Source organism: Seriola dumerili, unplaced genomic scaffold, assembly GCF_002260705.1.
Source record: "Seriola dumerili isolate Sdu_G_001 unplaced genomic scaffold, Sdu_1.0 BDQW01000149.1, whole genome shotgun sequence".
Taxonomy (NCBI): domain Eukaryota; kingdom Metazoa; phylum Chordata; class Actinopteri; order Carangiformes; family Carangidae; genus Seriola; species Seriola dumerili.
In genome coordinates, this window is record NW_019174404.1 from 499,756 (window position 1) to 511,762 (window position 12,007).

The following is a 12,007-nucleotide window of genomic DNA, read 5'->3' on the forward strand; positions in this document are numbered from 1 at the left end:
ATGTAGCTGAAGGGGGGGGGGGGAGAGACCTGGGTCTGTCCCTGGGTCTGTCTCTGTCTGTCTCTCTCTCTGTGTGTGTGTGTTGTGGGCCGGGTCATGAGACTCCAGGGGTGGGTCTCCCTCGGTAACCTTGCAGCTGGATTCCTCTCCTCAGCATCCCGGAGGCGCGGCAGCTACAAACACGTGTGTCCGCTCAGTCAGTTTGTCGCTAACAACATGGCAGAGGAGGCGAAGAAGCTAGCCGCGTACGCCGCCGTGGACAACCACGTCCAGGTACAGTCAGTGTCGCTGTTAGCTCCTCCATCCAGCCACATGTGTTCACAGGCTAGCTAGCTTGTGTTTCCCACCAGCTCAGTTTAAACACGGCACTTTGTTGTCTTTAACTTCAGGGGCTCCAGGGGCTGCAAGCTAGCAAAGTTAGCTAAAGTCCCGAAAACATGCACGTTAGCATAGCTTGTTAATTATTACCGTTATCTAACCCGGATAGTTTAGGAGGGAATTAGCTCCGTGTTATGCATGCTTGTCCCGGGATAGTGGGCTAACTTTGTTCGGCATTAAGGGCTAAATATACTTACCGTGTGTTACAGCATGTGTTAGCTGCTAGCTGGGGTTAATTTTACTCTTCACGAAGTGTCAGAAAACAGGATAATATTAATATCATCAACATCTGTGCAGTCTGTTGATAACAAATATAGAAAATAACTTGTAAAGTTTATCAGCAAAGTTTTGTGTCCTGCACGTCATGAATACATTACAATACAACACTAAACATAATATAACTGTAATTATTTCCTTATTTCCTGTCACTTATTTCAGCACCTGGTGTGAAATGCAGCCTGGTTGTATTATGAGTGTGAGAATCTTTTCTGTGTCTTGTAGAACAACCAGGTGGTTGGAGTGGGCAGCGGGTCAACCATTGTCTATGCTGTGGACAGATTAGGTGAGTGAAGCCACTGTAAATCTGACTTTTGTAATGTTTGTCGCACACAAAGCATATGGTTGAGGTTCTGTTCCAGAGGTAGTAAGTAAATAATGTATTTATGCTGCACTTTGCTTTACAAAGCCACATAAAAACTGTAAAGCTAAGATTAAAAATGCAAAAAAAAAAACACTGCACACAATAAAATAAATGATACAAACATAAAAACCAGAGCTGGTAAACCTGAACAGGTTTGTGCGTCAGATATAGTGCAAATTTCTCTGCTTTTTACTACACAAGTGAATTGCTTAATATATCAAGCAGGAGCAGCAGCATTTGGGTTTTTTATCACCAATGCAAAATGTAACAGCACTATTGATTCTTCTGTTCTTAAACTGTGTTTGTTTATTTGTTGCAGCGGAGAGAGTTCGTCAGGAGAAGCTCAACATCGTGTGCGTGCCCACCTCCTTCCAGGTTAGTTTGGACACTTCAGTGGAGACCAACACGATCCATTATTGTCATGCAACACCAAGTGTTTGGTAACTGCGTGCAGCATTGTGGCTTTAAATGCAATGTGTTGCCTCACAACATCTTTTCCGACTTGTTTTTAAAATGAGATTGACACATTCGCAGATGCATTACAAGTGACTTGCGAGAGAAGAGATAGCAAATCCTACATTTCTGACATGAATTAAATGTACTTCTTCTATGCTTAAAAGGAAACACAGTAAAGTGTATCACAGCTTCTCCCTGGCTTCCTGTCTCATTCCTGCGCTTTCCCTCCCACAGGCTCGTCAGCTGATTCTGCAGCACGGCCTCACACTGTCGGATCTGGACAGGCACCCAGAGGTATGACGGGCCTGTTACAAATGAATCTGAAAGCCGTGGAAATGAGAAAGGGCCACAATATGTTGGCGCTCAAAACCCTGTCAGCTTGAATTGGAGCGTTGTGGAAAATTATGCTTGTGCAACTGAAAGAGAAACATAAACGGTGGAGCCCTGAGTGTGGAATTTTTCTAAGCGTAGAGACTGTTCCCAGAGTCTGTGCTTAGTTTCCTTCTTGTGTGTTAAGTCGTTTCTTTACATTCCCACCACGCAGCTGGACGTGGCGATCGACGGAGCAGACGAAGTGGACGCAGACCTGACGTTGATCAAAGGCGGAGGGTGAGTCCAGTTCTGCGCAGACAGCAGAGCGACAGCTGTGTTCCCTCTGACATCTGTCTCACACCTTTTTCCCTCCGTCCCACAGCGGCTGCCTGACTCAGGAGAAGATTGTAGCCGGCTGTGCTAAACATTTCGTCGTCATTGCCGACTTCAGGTTTGTGTTTGCTACTTTACCTTGAGAAAGTGCGACGATATTTTTGCCAATGAGTAAAAAGTGGATTTATTTAGTGGTTTGCAATTTAAGATTTGTTAAATCTATATGTATTAGCTGGTTGAGAGGCTGCTGTTTTCTGGTTTGTACGTTGCACAAGAGACTTTAATTGCATCTTTGTATCAAGCTGCATCAGCAAAGCCTTGGAGAAGTTTGTTTTAGCTTCTCAGCATTAACTGAATATTTTTGAAATAACAAAGGAGTTAAAGTTTTTGTGTGTGATCAGCTTGTCGACGGCCTCTCTGCACTGTGCCTCAGGGCTTTGGAGTCATTCAGGTGACTTATTGATCGTTGTAAACTGGCTTTCGCACAGCTAGAAACCACATCACCCTACGCTGCCTTTCTCCTTTACTTCTTATGTTTTTTTGACATTTGTAAAAGTCATTGTTTTCTGCCTAACTTTCCCACGTGAAGTAAAAACAGTGACTGTATAATTCTGCACCAAGAGAAAATATTTCCAGATGGCGTAGCTAAGGATAAGTTAGTAAAAATGTGATGTGATTTAAGCTGTGTCTGTGTTTAAAAGTGTGTGTGTGTGTGTGTGCGTGTGCAGATTTAATTCTTACTCTCCTCTGTTTTGTTTCCTGTTCTCTCCTCTCAGGAAAGACTCCAAGGCTCTGGGCCAGCAGTGGAAGAAGGGAGTTCCTATTGAAGTGATCCCCATGGCGTACGTTCCTGTCTCCAGGACGATAGCCAAACGCTTTGGAGGGGAGGCCAAATTACGGATGGCTGTCAGTAAAGCAGTAAGTGGACGATTGGCTCGGATTCTGTATCCACCACTTCTATTTATTCTGCTGTCGGAGCGGCAGCTCTCTCTTTTTGTCACAGCAGCAATTTCACAATTACTCACTGCTTTTCTTTGTGCTGCTTCTGGGTGGAGTCGTGTTTTCATACAGGACTGTCCGGGCTCAGTCTCTTCCCTGGGGTCTGTGATGGTCCCGAGGTCCAGGTTGAGATTAATGTGTGGCGATACCTTTTCGTAGTGACAGTAAAACTTCACAATCACCTTCTCAGAGAGGATCAGAGCAGCTAAAGCAGCATAAATAAAAGCATTATATAGTTTTTCTAATGCAGGCTCTTCTTCATGACACACTGCATTTTTACTTCATGTTTTGACTCCACTCCTCTCTGTGGAGATAATGAAATCACAGGATTCAGCAGAGGGTGAAATAGTGGATAAAGCGTCTTCAAGGTCACAGGTCCGTAGAACAGCCTGTGTCCTCGAGCGAGACACTGAATGAACCTTTACCTGTTGAGTCACTGCCTGTGGAGCTTTTCACTTCTATTAGTGCTAAGGAGCCGGTTTTTCTTTACACAAGTGGGTCCTTGTTTTGTCACGTGCACATGCACAAGGACACACACACGTGCATGGAGATGCTTGTGACGTGTTTCACAGTCCCACCAATGGTTTCACACCGTCCGACTGATCTACAGGTGGTGATGAGCTGCCAACATATGCAGCCAGGAAAGGAAGGAAGACTGTAAGCTAGCAGACATCGATGTAAACAATGGGTCGCTCCCACTTGCAGTGTTGAGCAGTGAAGTGTGTGTCAGATAGGAGGAAAGTGTGTCCTGTGTCAGAGGAACGCAGATGCACACAGAACATTTAACCTTACACCAGTCTATCTGTAAGCTTCATATCCAAACAGTATAAACAAGGCCGAAGCCTCATGTACCGATCGACCTGACACTGTCAACGTCAGTATTAGATTTATTTTAGTAGGTTCCATACTTTAAATGTTACCAGACAGAAACTATCAAAATAAAACGTTATGTTTCTCATGTACAGTCAACCTGACATTCCTGTAGCTAACTCCCTTTAATTACTCTCCAAGTTTTTCCTCCTCAACTCTGCAAAGTGTTTTTTTTTTCTTTTACCGCCATCTGACTGTATGTGTGAAACCGTGAAGTTATCTGAGCTCAGTTGTGCCGTGTACAGTATCTGTGTGAGTGACAGACTGTTCTTATTAGTCAAGTGTGTCCCACTGAGCTCTGATAAACCTCCACATGCTCGCAGTCTTTACAGGCGTTCGATCAGTGTCACACTACTGACCACTGTGACGACTCTCTAATACTGAAGTGTGGACAGTGGGACAAACCCAATTCAGGGTTTAAAATGCTGTAAAATAAAAAAAACAGTTATGTAAATGAGTCGGGGGGGATGGAAGGAAATGCATTCACCACATTTGTTAAAGAAACACAGTGTAAAAAGCAGTTTTGTTTGTTTTCAGGAGAACTCCACAGGGCATCTTTTAAGGAAAGGCTTACCACAGTCAAACGGTACAGCCTGCACTGAAAACAGAGGGCAACACACACCTACACATGTACTGCGTCTGCCTCATTAACAGCCCATAGAGTCCAGCTTTAATGATTCACCTCCTACTCACTTCTTTTAAATGAACAACATCCAGCAGGAGACACGAGTGCCTGTTTTATTATTGCGGCTGTTTATGTGTTTACAGTTCATTTCGACTGTTGAGCCCGTAAACAGTTTGTGTGCTAAAGAGCGGGACAGGTCCCAGTTTGTTTGTCCAGGAAGCCTCGATGATTACACACAGGCTGTTATTTAATCTCCACTTGCCTCATAGTCGCACGTGAGCACTTCATAATCACAAAAGTTAAAGTTGGTAACCCTGAAATGTATGTTTGCTGGCAGCCCGTCCTGAGTGTGCGATTAGCATTTACAGGAACTTGTGACTTGTGATGTTGGAAAGAGTCTGGGACCTGAATTGTGTCCGTGTTTCGCTCTCAGGGTCCTGTGGTCACCGACAACAGTAACTTCATCCTGGACTGGAAGTTTGAGCAAGCTCAGAACTGGAAGGAGGTGAACACTGCGATCAAGATGATTCCAGGTGAGGAGCCGACAGACGACAGCTCTTGGTTTGTAAAGTTCAGTGCAGCTGAGTTTGGATGAAGGTGTTTAATCAGCTGCCAACAAATCGTCATCACACACACAACATCTCAGAAATGGGAAGTGATCGTGCAAGACATTTGAAAGGTGTTAAATGTGCAATTTGGATTCGAGCTTGACGACTGTTGCCCAACAAAACGCTCAGTGTCTCTGTGTGTCCTCCTCAGGTGTGGTGGAGACGGGGCTCTTCGTCGGCATGGCTGAGCGGGCCTACTTTGGGATGGAGGATGGAAGCGTGCAGGTTCGGGATCCTCCAGTTAACTGAGGAGTTTGCCACATTCAGCGTCGTCACCCTCCCCTCGAATGACCTCAACTCTCTCCCGCAAGTGCCGCCTTCGTGATTTACGCCCCGGTCTCAGACTGGGTTTGGACAGAGCTGCGCCTCCGGCAGATCTGGACAAAACTGTAGCAGGGAAGTTTTCACACATCTCAAAACCAGATACACATCCAGGATCACTTGATTTTTCTCATCCTGCAGGTGGTGCTTCCGATTCTGTGAGTTTTTAAAGTGCCTGATGAGTAAAATCAAGTCCATCTGACACACAGTTTGTTTGTTTTTTCATTCTATATCGTTGCTCGGTTTGGCCGCCTGGTCACACTGGGAATGTTGGCTCTTCCTGTAATTACTGGGTTTGACTGAATGTCTGCAGTGCTACGGTTCTCAACCCGTGTGGTGAGTCGCTGCTGTTCTGCAGGATGAAACTAAGGTGTGCCTTGTGATTATATTTTAAGTCCTAATAAAAGAAACAACGCTATTTAAAGCTACGTTTGAAAAGCTCATAATCCTACATCAAACTATTATCATCTGCTGCAAATAAAAGTCCACCAGTCAAGTGAAAGCTCACGGCATTGTAAGCAGTAAAGAAAAAAAGAAAAGCTGATATGCCCTGAAGTCTTTTAGTTTAATTGAACCACAGAAGGAGGAGTAATGACAACAACTTAAAGAAGTTAAACTTTTTTTCAAGAAATTAATTTGTCTAATTAATATGCTACTTTAAATAGCAAGAAGCTCCAAAAATTAATGAGATCATTGACAGTTTAGAGGAACCCTGTGGTGCAGGTTTGAAGCTTCCATTATTTGGTCATTGTGTTTAATATAATTGACATTGTTTGGCCTGTAATAAATACAACATGTGTTTCACTGGTATGGAAGCAGAGACATGTCAACACAGGGTTTGAATAAAATAAAAAATAAAGTTGTGCTGTCACTCATCTCATTTAAAGTGATTTTGCTTTTGTTTTTTGTTTTTTTTCTACCATCTCAGCCAATCAGCTACATTCACCGACATGTCTGTCAATCTGCAAACAACTCCGTTCTGTCACATGGTTCCTTCACTGTGAGCAGAACCAGCTGGACAGTTATAGCTATAGGTTAAATGTGGTGGGTCCGCTGCTCAGCGGGGTTCATAGTCATGATGTAGCAGTTGAAATGTAACTCTCCCTGGTGTTTGAAGTTTAGCGTATAATTGCCACTGTTGCCATGGAGCAGTGATCTGCTTTCTTCTCTGAGTAAAGACAGAGTTTGAGAAATCTTTGTGGTTTCCTCTCAGTTTCAACAGGGGATCCTGTAGCTACACTAGTCACGTCAGTAGGATTAAAGTCCACAGCCTCACTGAATGTGTGTTCTTTTCTGCATGTACCTCCCTCTACTGTGTTTGCTCTGTTTTTGTGCCTGTATATCAGTTGCATGACCGTCTCTTATTCCTTACACGAGGGGTCCGGTCACAGGAAGTCTTGTGTCATAAACTTAAATCCTAAATGAATGTTTTAAAGTAATGACGATCGGCAGTTATGCTTTAAAAGTTTCACATTTAATGAACTGTGCTGTTCAAATATGAACTAAAACGACCCTAAGTACATTTTATGTGCCTTGGCACGCCAGAGCGATAGAACGTTGTCCTTATTTCAGATGTAGTAAAATTCACTGGATGTGTTGCTGGTCATGTTGGAAACATTAAAGTTTCACTAATAGCTGCAATATTTAGTTTTCGGAAAGCGGTTCAATATATAATTGTGTCAGAAATGCCGTAGTTGGGGACAAAAGATGAGTCTCTGAATTTGTCTTCGGCTCTTACAAAGAAACAGGATATTTCCTGTCTGGCTCAGTCGTTCTCTCTCACCTTATCTTTACTGAATTTTATGTCTAGTTCTGGATCTTTACAATAACAAATCTTTATAAAACTGTACAGTGCAGCTTTGAAGATGCAGAAAGTTTGAGTGAAATAATGTCTCAAGTCCACAGCACGGTGCTCAGTTTAATTATCTTAAAATACTTGGGAGTTTATTTACAGAACAGAACAACACCCGTCCTCTCAAAAAGTAATGAGAAGCGCAGCGTTCCTTTTCTGAAAAAAGTCCAGTTGTGTTTCTTTACTTTCGCTGTTCAGAGAAACCATCATTTGTTTGGGGTTAGTGATAGTTTGTCATTTTGTTTTTCCCCGGGTGACTAATATCTTTCTAATTGAAATGCAGCTCTTCACTCAGCTTTTTGGCGCACCATGCCTTACACTCTGGTTTTATTTTTGTACCTCTTTATGTTTTTGTATGTACAGCTCTGAGAGACTCAGGAGAACATCGAGGCTGGGAGATTTAATACAAGCAAGCAAATGCAGTTGGCTGGCACATTTTTTTCTAAAAGCCATGGTTATTTGATACGAGCAATCTGACTCTATTCTGGTCTAATGTTACCCTCATAAACCAAATGGAAGTGACTGAATTTTGGAATGTGTAACCCCCCGAGGGGCCTGTAGACAAAGTAAAAGTTAACTGAACTGAGAACATGTGGCCCAGTTTTGGTAAAATACAGTGTGTGCACCATGTTGGATATTTTTGCACCAGCATTTCTTTTCTTTTCTTTCTTTACCAATTGACTGTGATAATGAATTTTGCTGTGATGGTACTATTTTCTTTGTGAATCAATACAGGACCAAAATTATATCTGTAAGACTCCTTGTTTTATTTCTGATGATTCATTCTTGTCTCTTCTTAATAATATGATGTGGTGAAGCACAGACTAGATATAAGAGCAGAAACAGTTAGTTATTCATCAGAAAATAAACTGGCAACAGTTTTGATAAGAATTGTTTGTTGTTTTTAAGGCAAAAAATGCCAAATCATTCACTGGTTCTGGCTTCACAGTTGTTATTTGCTGGTTTGCCTAGTCTACTATAGTAAACTGAATATATATATATTGTTTGTCAGACAAAACAAGCTACTTGAGCTCTGTAAAATTGTGTTATTTCTCTATTTTCTGTTCATTTATAGACCAATCCATTAATCAACAAATACCCAGGAGATTAATTAATAATTATTCTGATGACCCAAGCCTGTATTGTTTCGTAAATACGGGATAGTCTTAAGTTTCCATGTCAAAGACGATGGGAAATTAATTTTCCAACCAAAGATGACAGCTTAATAAACACCTTGAATGTGCCGTTCTCCTTTCTGGCCACTTGGGGGCGCTAGAAATGCAAAGTGCTTACTGCGAGCACAGCAGACTGGGTTCACGATGACCTCATATACCACCCAAAATCATAATAGAATCTATTATACATGCGTTGACCAACTGTATGTACCGCCACAAATGCTTCATGTGATACGTTTAAAGTAACTGTCATCCAAGTGCACATTAATTAAAACACAATTAAGGAACTTGATAGCTTCGTGTATGACATGTTTTACATAAATTAACTTAAAAAAAAAAAAATAATAATAATTCATGGTTTTAGAGTAACTGACGGACATTATGTCATCACCCTTTACGACTGTTTATCGCAAAGTGAAAAAAAACATAACTCGTGATCAGGAACAGGAACTGTCCCTATCATCTACACTACAGCCACGTTGATGCTTTCATGTCGGCTGTCTTGACAACTACTCATGAATGACGGGTGAAATATCGAATCTGGCGCTTACATTCAGTTATCGGAGGGTACAACTCGACCAATCGCTTTGCAGCTCATCGGCGTCGTCTCTCCTATTGGACGGACGACGGCACATACCACCAATCACATGTTCAGTACTGGATTCGCCATCGGGGATTTTTTTTTTTGCGTCACCTCTTGCTCCAGTTGCCAGTGCGCCTGCGTCGTTTTGACAGACAGCGGATCGGCCAATGGAGTGCACTGTTTGGGGGGCTGGCACGTTCTACGCCCGCCTCTATGAGTGACAGATGCCTGATCCAATCGTCGTCTGCTTAGTATGGTGTATGTGTGACTGACAGCCAACGGACCAATGAGAAACGGTTACATGAATTTTTAACGAACGTAGAGATTTTATTGTCCAATCCTCGTGTAGAAACAAGGTGGGGCTTAGCGTTACCAAGGCAAGTCTGAGTCAAGTATAAAGGGAATAACATGGTGTCCCAGTGGCTGTTTATGTTTACTTAAAGAACAGATTTGAAAGGGCGTTTTGCAAGACACAACGGAGTTTTCTTTATAGTTACACGGTTTTTTTTTTTGCACTTTAAGTTTTTTATGTTAAGATTTACAAGGCCAGTGGCATGTAAATCTCATATTTCACTAATGTGCCAGTCTTACAAATGGAAAGGGGGCTTCACTTTGGAAACGTGAGCATTTCCCTGGTGCTCCTGCTGTTGGTGAAAGCGCTCATCGGATTCGGGACTTCGCAAGCTCAGGGCTCCGCCATCGGGAGGGAGCCGCAGTCCGTCACCCGGAGTGCAGGTTCGACCTCGGAGGAAGATGGTGCAGGAGTCATGAAGCGGGGCTTGGACAACCTAGGTACCCCGGTCATTGGAGCAGACGTTACCGTGGAGGACGACGAGAACGGGTCGGCCGGCGAGGCCGATGAATCTTATGGAGAAAGTAACGGAAACGTCCGACGGACAAGGTAAATTGTTTTTGAAACTTGTCAAGTGTAATGGACCTCTGTCAGCTAACTGCTGGACACCCATTATCGGACACGTTCAGTTTGACACGTGTTTTCAGCACCTGCAAAGTGTGTATGACCTCCAAAATGACGAATTAACAAAATGAAAGATTGCAAACCCCCATTCAGTGGGATTTAACTAGCTAAAATGTCGCATTCACCGGCTCTTTAGCTAGCCAACGTACAGTCTTGTGATTTGGACGGATGCTGAATATTCTTCCGCCTCAGCACCGCACTCAAAACTTGTTGTGGACGTGGTTGTTGGTGCTCCAGCGGTTTAAAAACCTTGTCTAGTGTGTATTCCTCCAGCTCTTCTCCCCAAAGTCTTGACAAATTATCGTAGAAGAAACGTTAACCGGTACTAGTAGCTGTCAGGGCACAAAACGGGTAAAACACGGCGCTGACGAGCGAATTTAACACCGTGTCCGATAATGGGCGCAGAGTTCTGACCAAAGTTTGGATGGAAATTGCGTGAAAAACAGTCACCAAGGTATATCACATTACCTAAAGCCAGCTCCGTCTTAGTTATTATTCGTGGTTATTTTTTGCATAGAAGCCATCGTATGTTGATACAAGTGAAAGTTACTTTTAGAAAGTAGACTACACATTTCTTTTTCTGTTTGGGCATGTCTGTGCAAAATGCGTTTTCACTTCATCGACCGGAAAGTTTGTGAGACGTACAGTAGGCGTCAACTGTTGTTTTCAAAGTTTCCGCAGTGAAACTGAGATTTAACAGGATGTTGCTTGGGTTCGCTGAAAGTTGTAGCTATAACATATGTGCTGGAAATACAAGTCACGTTATAATCCTGATCTGTCACTCTGCGGTCATGGGTTCACTTGAGTCCACCAGTATATTGTGATATATACGTTTCTGTGTGGTGCTTGTTGTCACCCCTTCGCAAACTCTTGATTTAGTTGTCATTCTGCACTGTGGAGTTGCTCCTCTCCATTTTCCATTTGTTATCATACAAAAATCACAGTATGAATGGAACATTCCTTATCACCTGACAACAGAGACACCATCCTCTCATCATCCTCAGCTTATCTCCTCCTGTCAGCAGACAGGCTACTCATGAGCTGAGACAAGTGAAGTTAAAATAAAGTAGGAGCCTGTTTATGTAATTAACCACAGTTTATTGGGAATTTATCAGAAGAAGCAAGTGAAAATGTTGGTGGTCGTTTATAGTTGGCTCGGCTGAACAAGGATTAAGATTTCACACTTCAGCTCAAACGTTTTCCTTCACATGTTGTGATGCTGCCTGAGTGCTTGGATCTGTAGTTATTATTACAAAATAGAAGTTTTAAGCAGGGTTGTTTTGCTTGAGATAAACCTTTTTGTTCCATTGAGGGGAAATGTCTTAAGTGTGTGCTCTGCATGGCAAGCAGAGTTTACATTTTACGACATATTATCATGCAAAGGCATTTCACCCTGCTGAGAAAATCCCCAGGATCCTGCTTGTCACAAGTTTATTGCTTTACACAGATCGCAGGTTCACCAAACCCTGTTAGACATACTGCTGCTGCCCAAAGTGAGAAGCAGTTCTTGGCGCAGTGGGTAGGGCATTGATTTTGTCTTCCTTGGTAAACAGTAGGTTTGACGCCCACCTTTAGATGTTTGGCGCAGTGTGTTCTTCATGATGTTCCTTCTCTCTGCCATGATGTTGTTATCATTTTTGTTTTTACCGGGACATCACATATAGTTTAGACTGTGACGCAGCCTCTCGAATCATTCTTATTTCAATGCCTTTCCTTGTTGAGGTATATCAGGTCTCTTACTTAATTATTCTCTGTGTAGTCTCAGAAACATGCTGTGTGCTTTTCAAGAGGGAGATGGATCAAAGTAAGTCATGAAATTGAAAACATTGTTGGAGTCAAACCTGTTTTGAAGGTTTTTGGTGCTGTTTCTTTATTGTAT

At 42.7% G+C, this 12,007-nt stretch overlaps 1 protein-coding gene across 1 annotated transcript; it reads left to right on the forward strand.

The window, feature by feature from the left end:
- The first annotated feature begins 46 nt into the window (after positions 1-46).
- Positions 47-8,142, forward strand: rpia (ribose 5-phosphate isomerase A). The gene is made up of 9 exons (XM_022751148.1): positions 47-273; positions 880-940; positions 1,338-1,393; positions 1,709-1,768; positions 2,019-2,083; positions 2,169-2,237; positions 2,896-3,037; positions 5,047-5,146; positions 5,373-8,142. Exons 1-9 carry the CDS (start codon positions 97-99, stop codon positions 5,468-5,470), a joined length of 828 nt encoding a protein of 275 aa, XP_022606869.1. The 5' UTR covers positions 47-96; the 3' UTR covers positions 5,471-8,142.
- The last annotated feature ends 3,865 nt before the right edge of the window (positions 8,143-12,007 follow it).

Bases quoted from the DNA above. Each gene is read 5' to 3' on its own strand.
- rpia (XM_022751148.1), top strand. From the start codon at position 97: ATGAGACTCCAGGGGTGGGTCTCCCTCGGTAACCTTGCAGCTGGATTC. The intron at 2,238-2,895 runs GTTTGTGTTTGC...CTCTCCTCTCAG, and splicing joins GTCGTCATTGCCGACTTCAG to GAAAGACTCCAAGGCTCTGG. The intron at 3,038-5,046 runs GTAAGTGGACGA...TTTCGCTCTCAG, and splicing joins GGATGGCTGTCAGTAAAGCA to GGTCCTGTGGTCACCGACAA.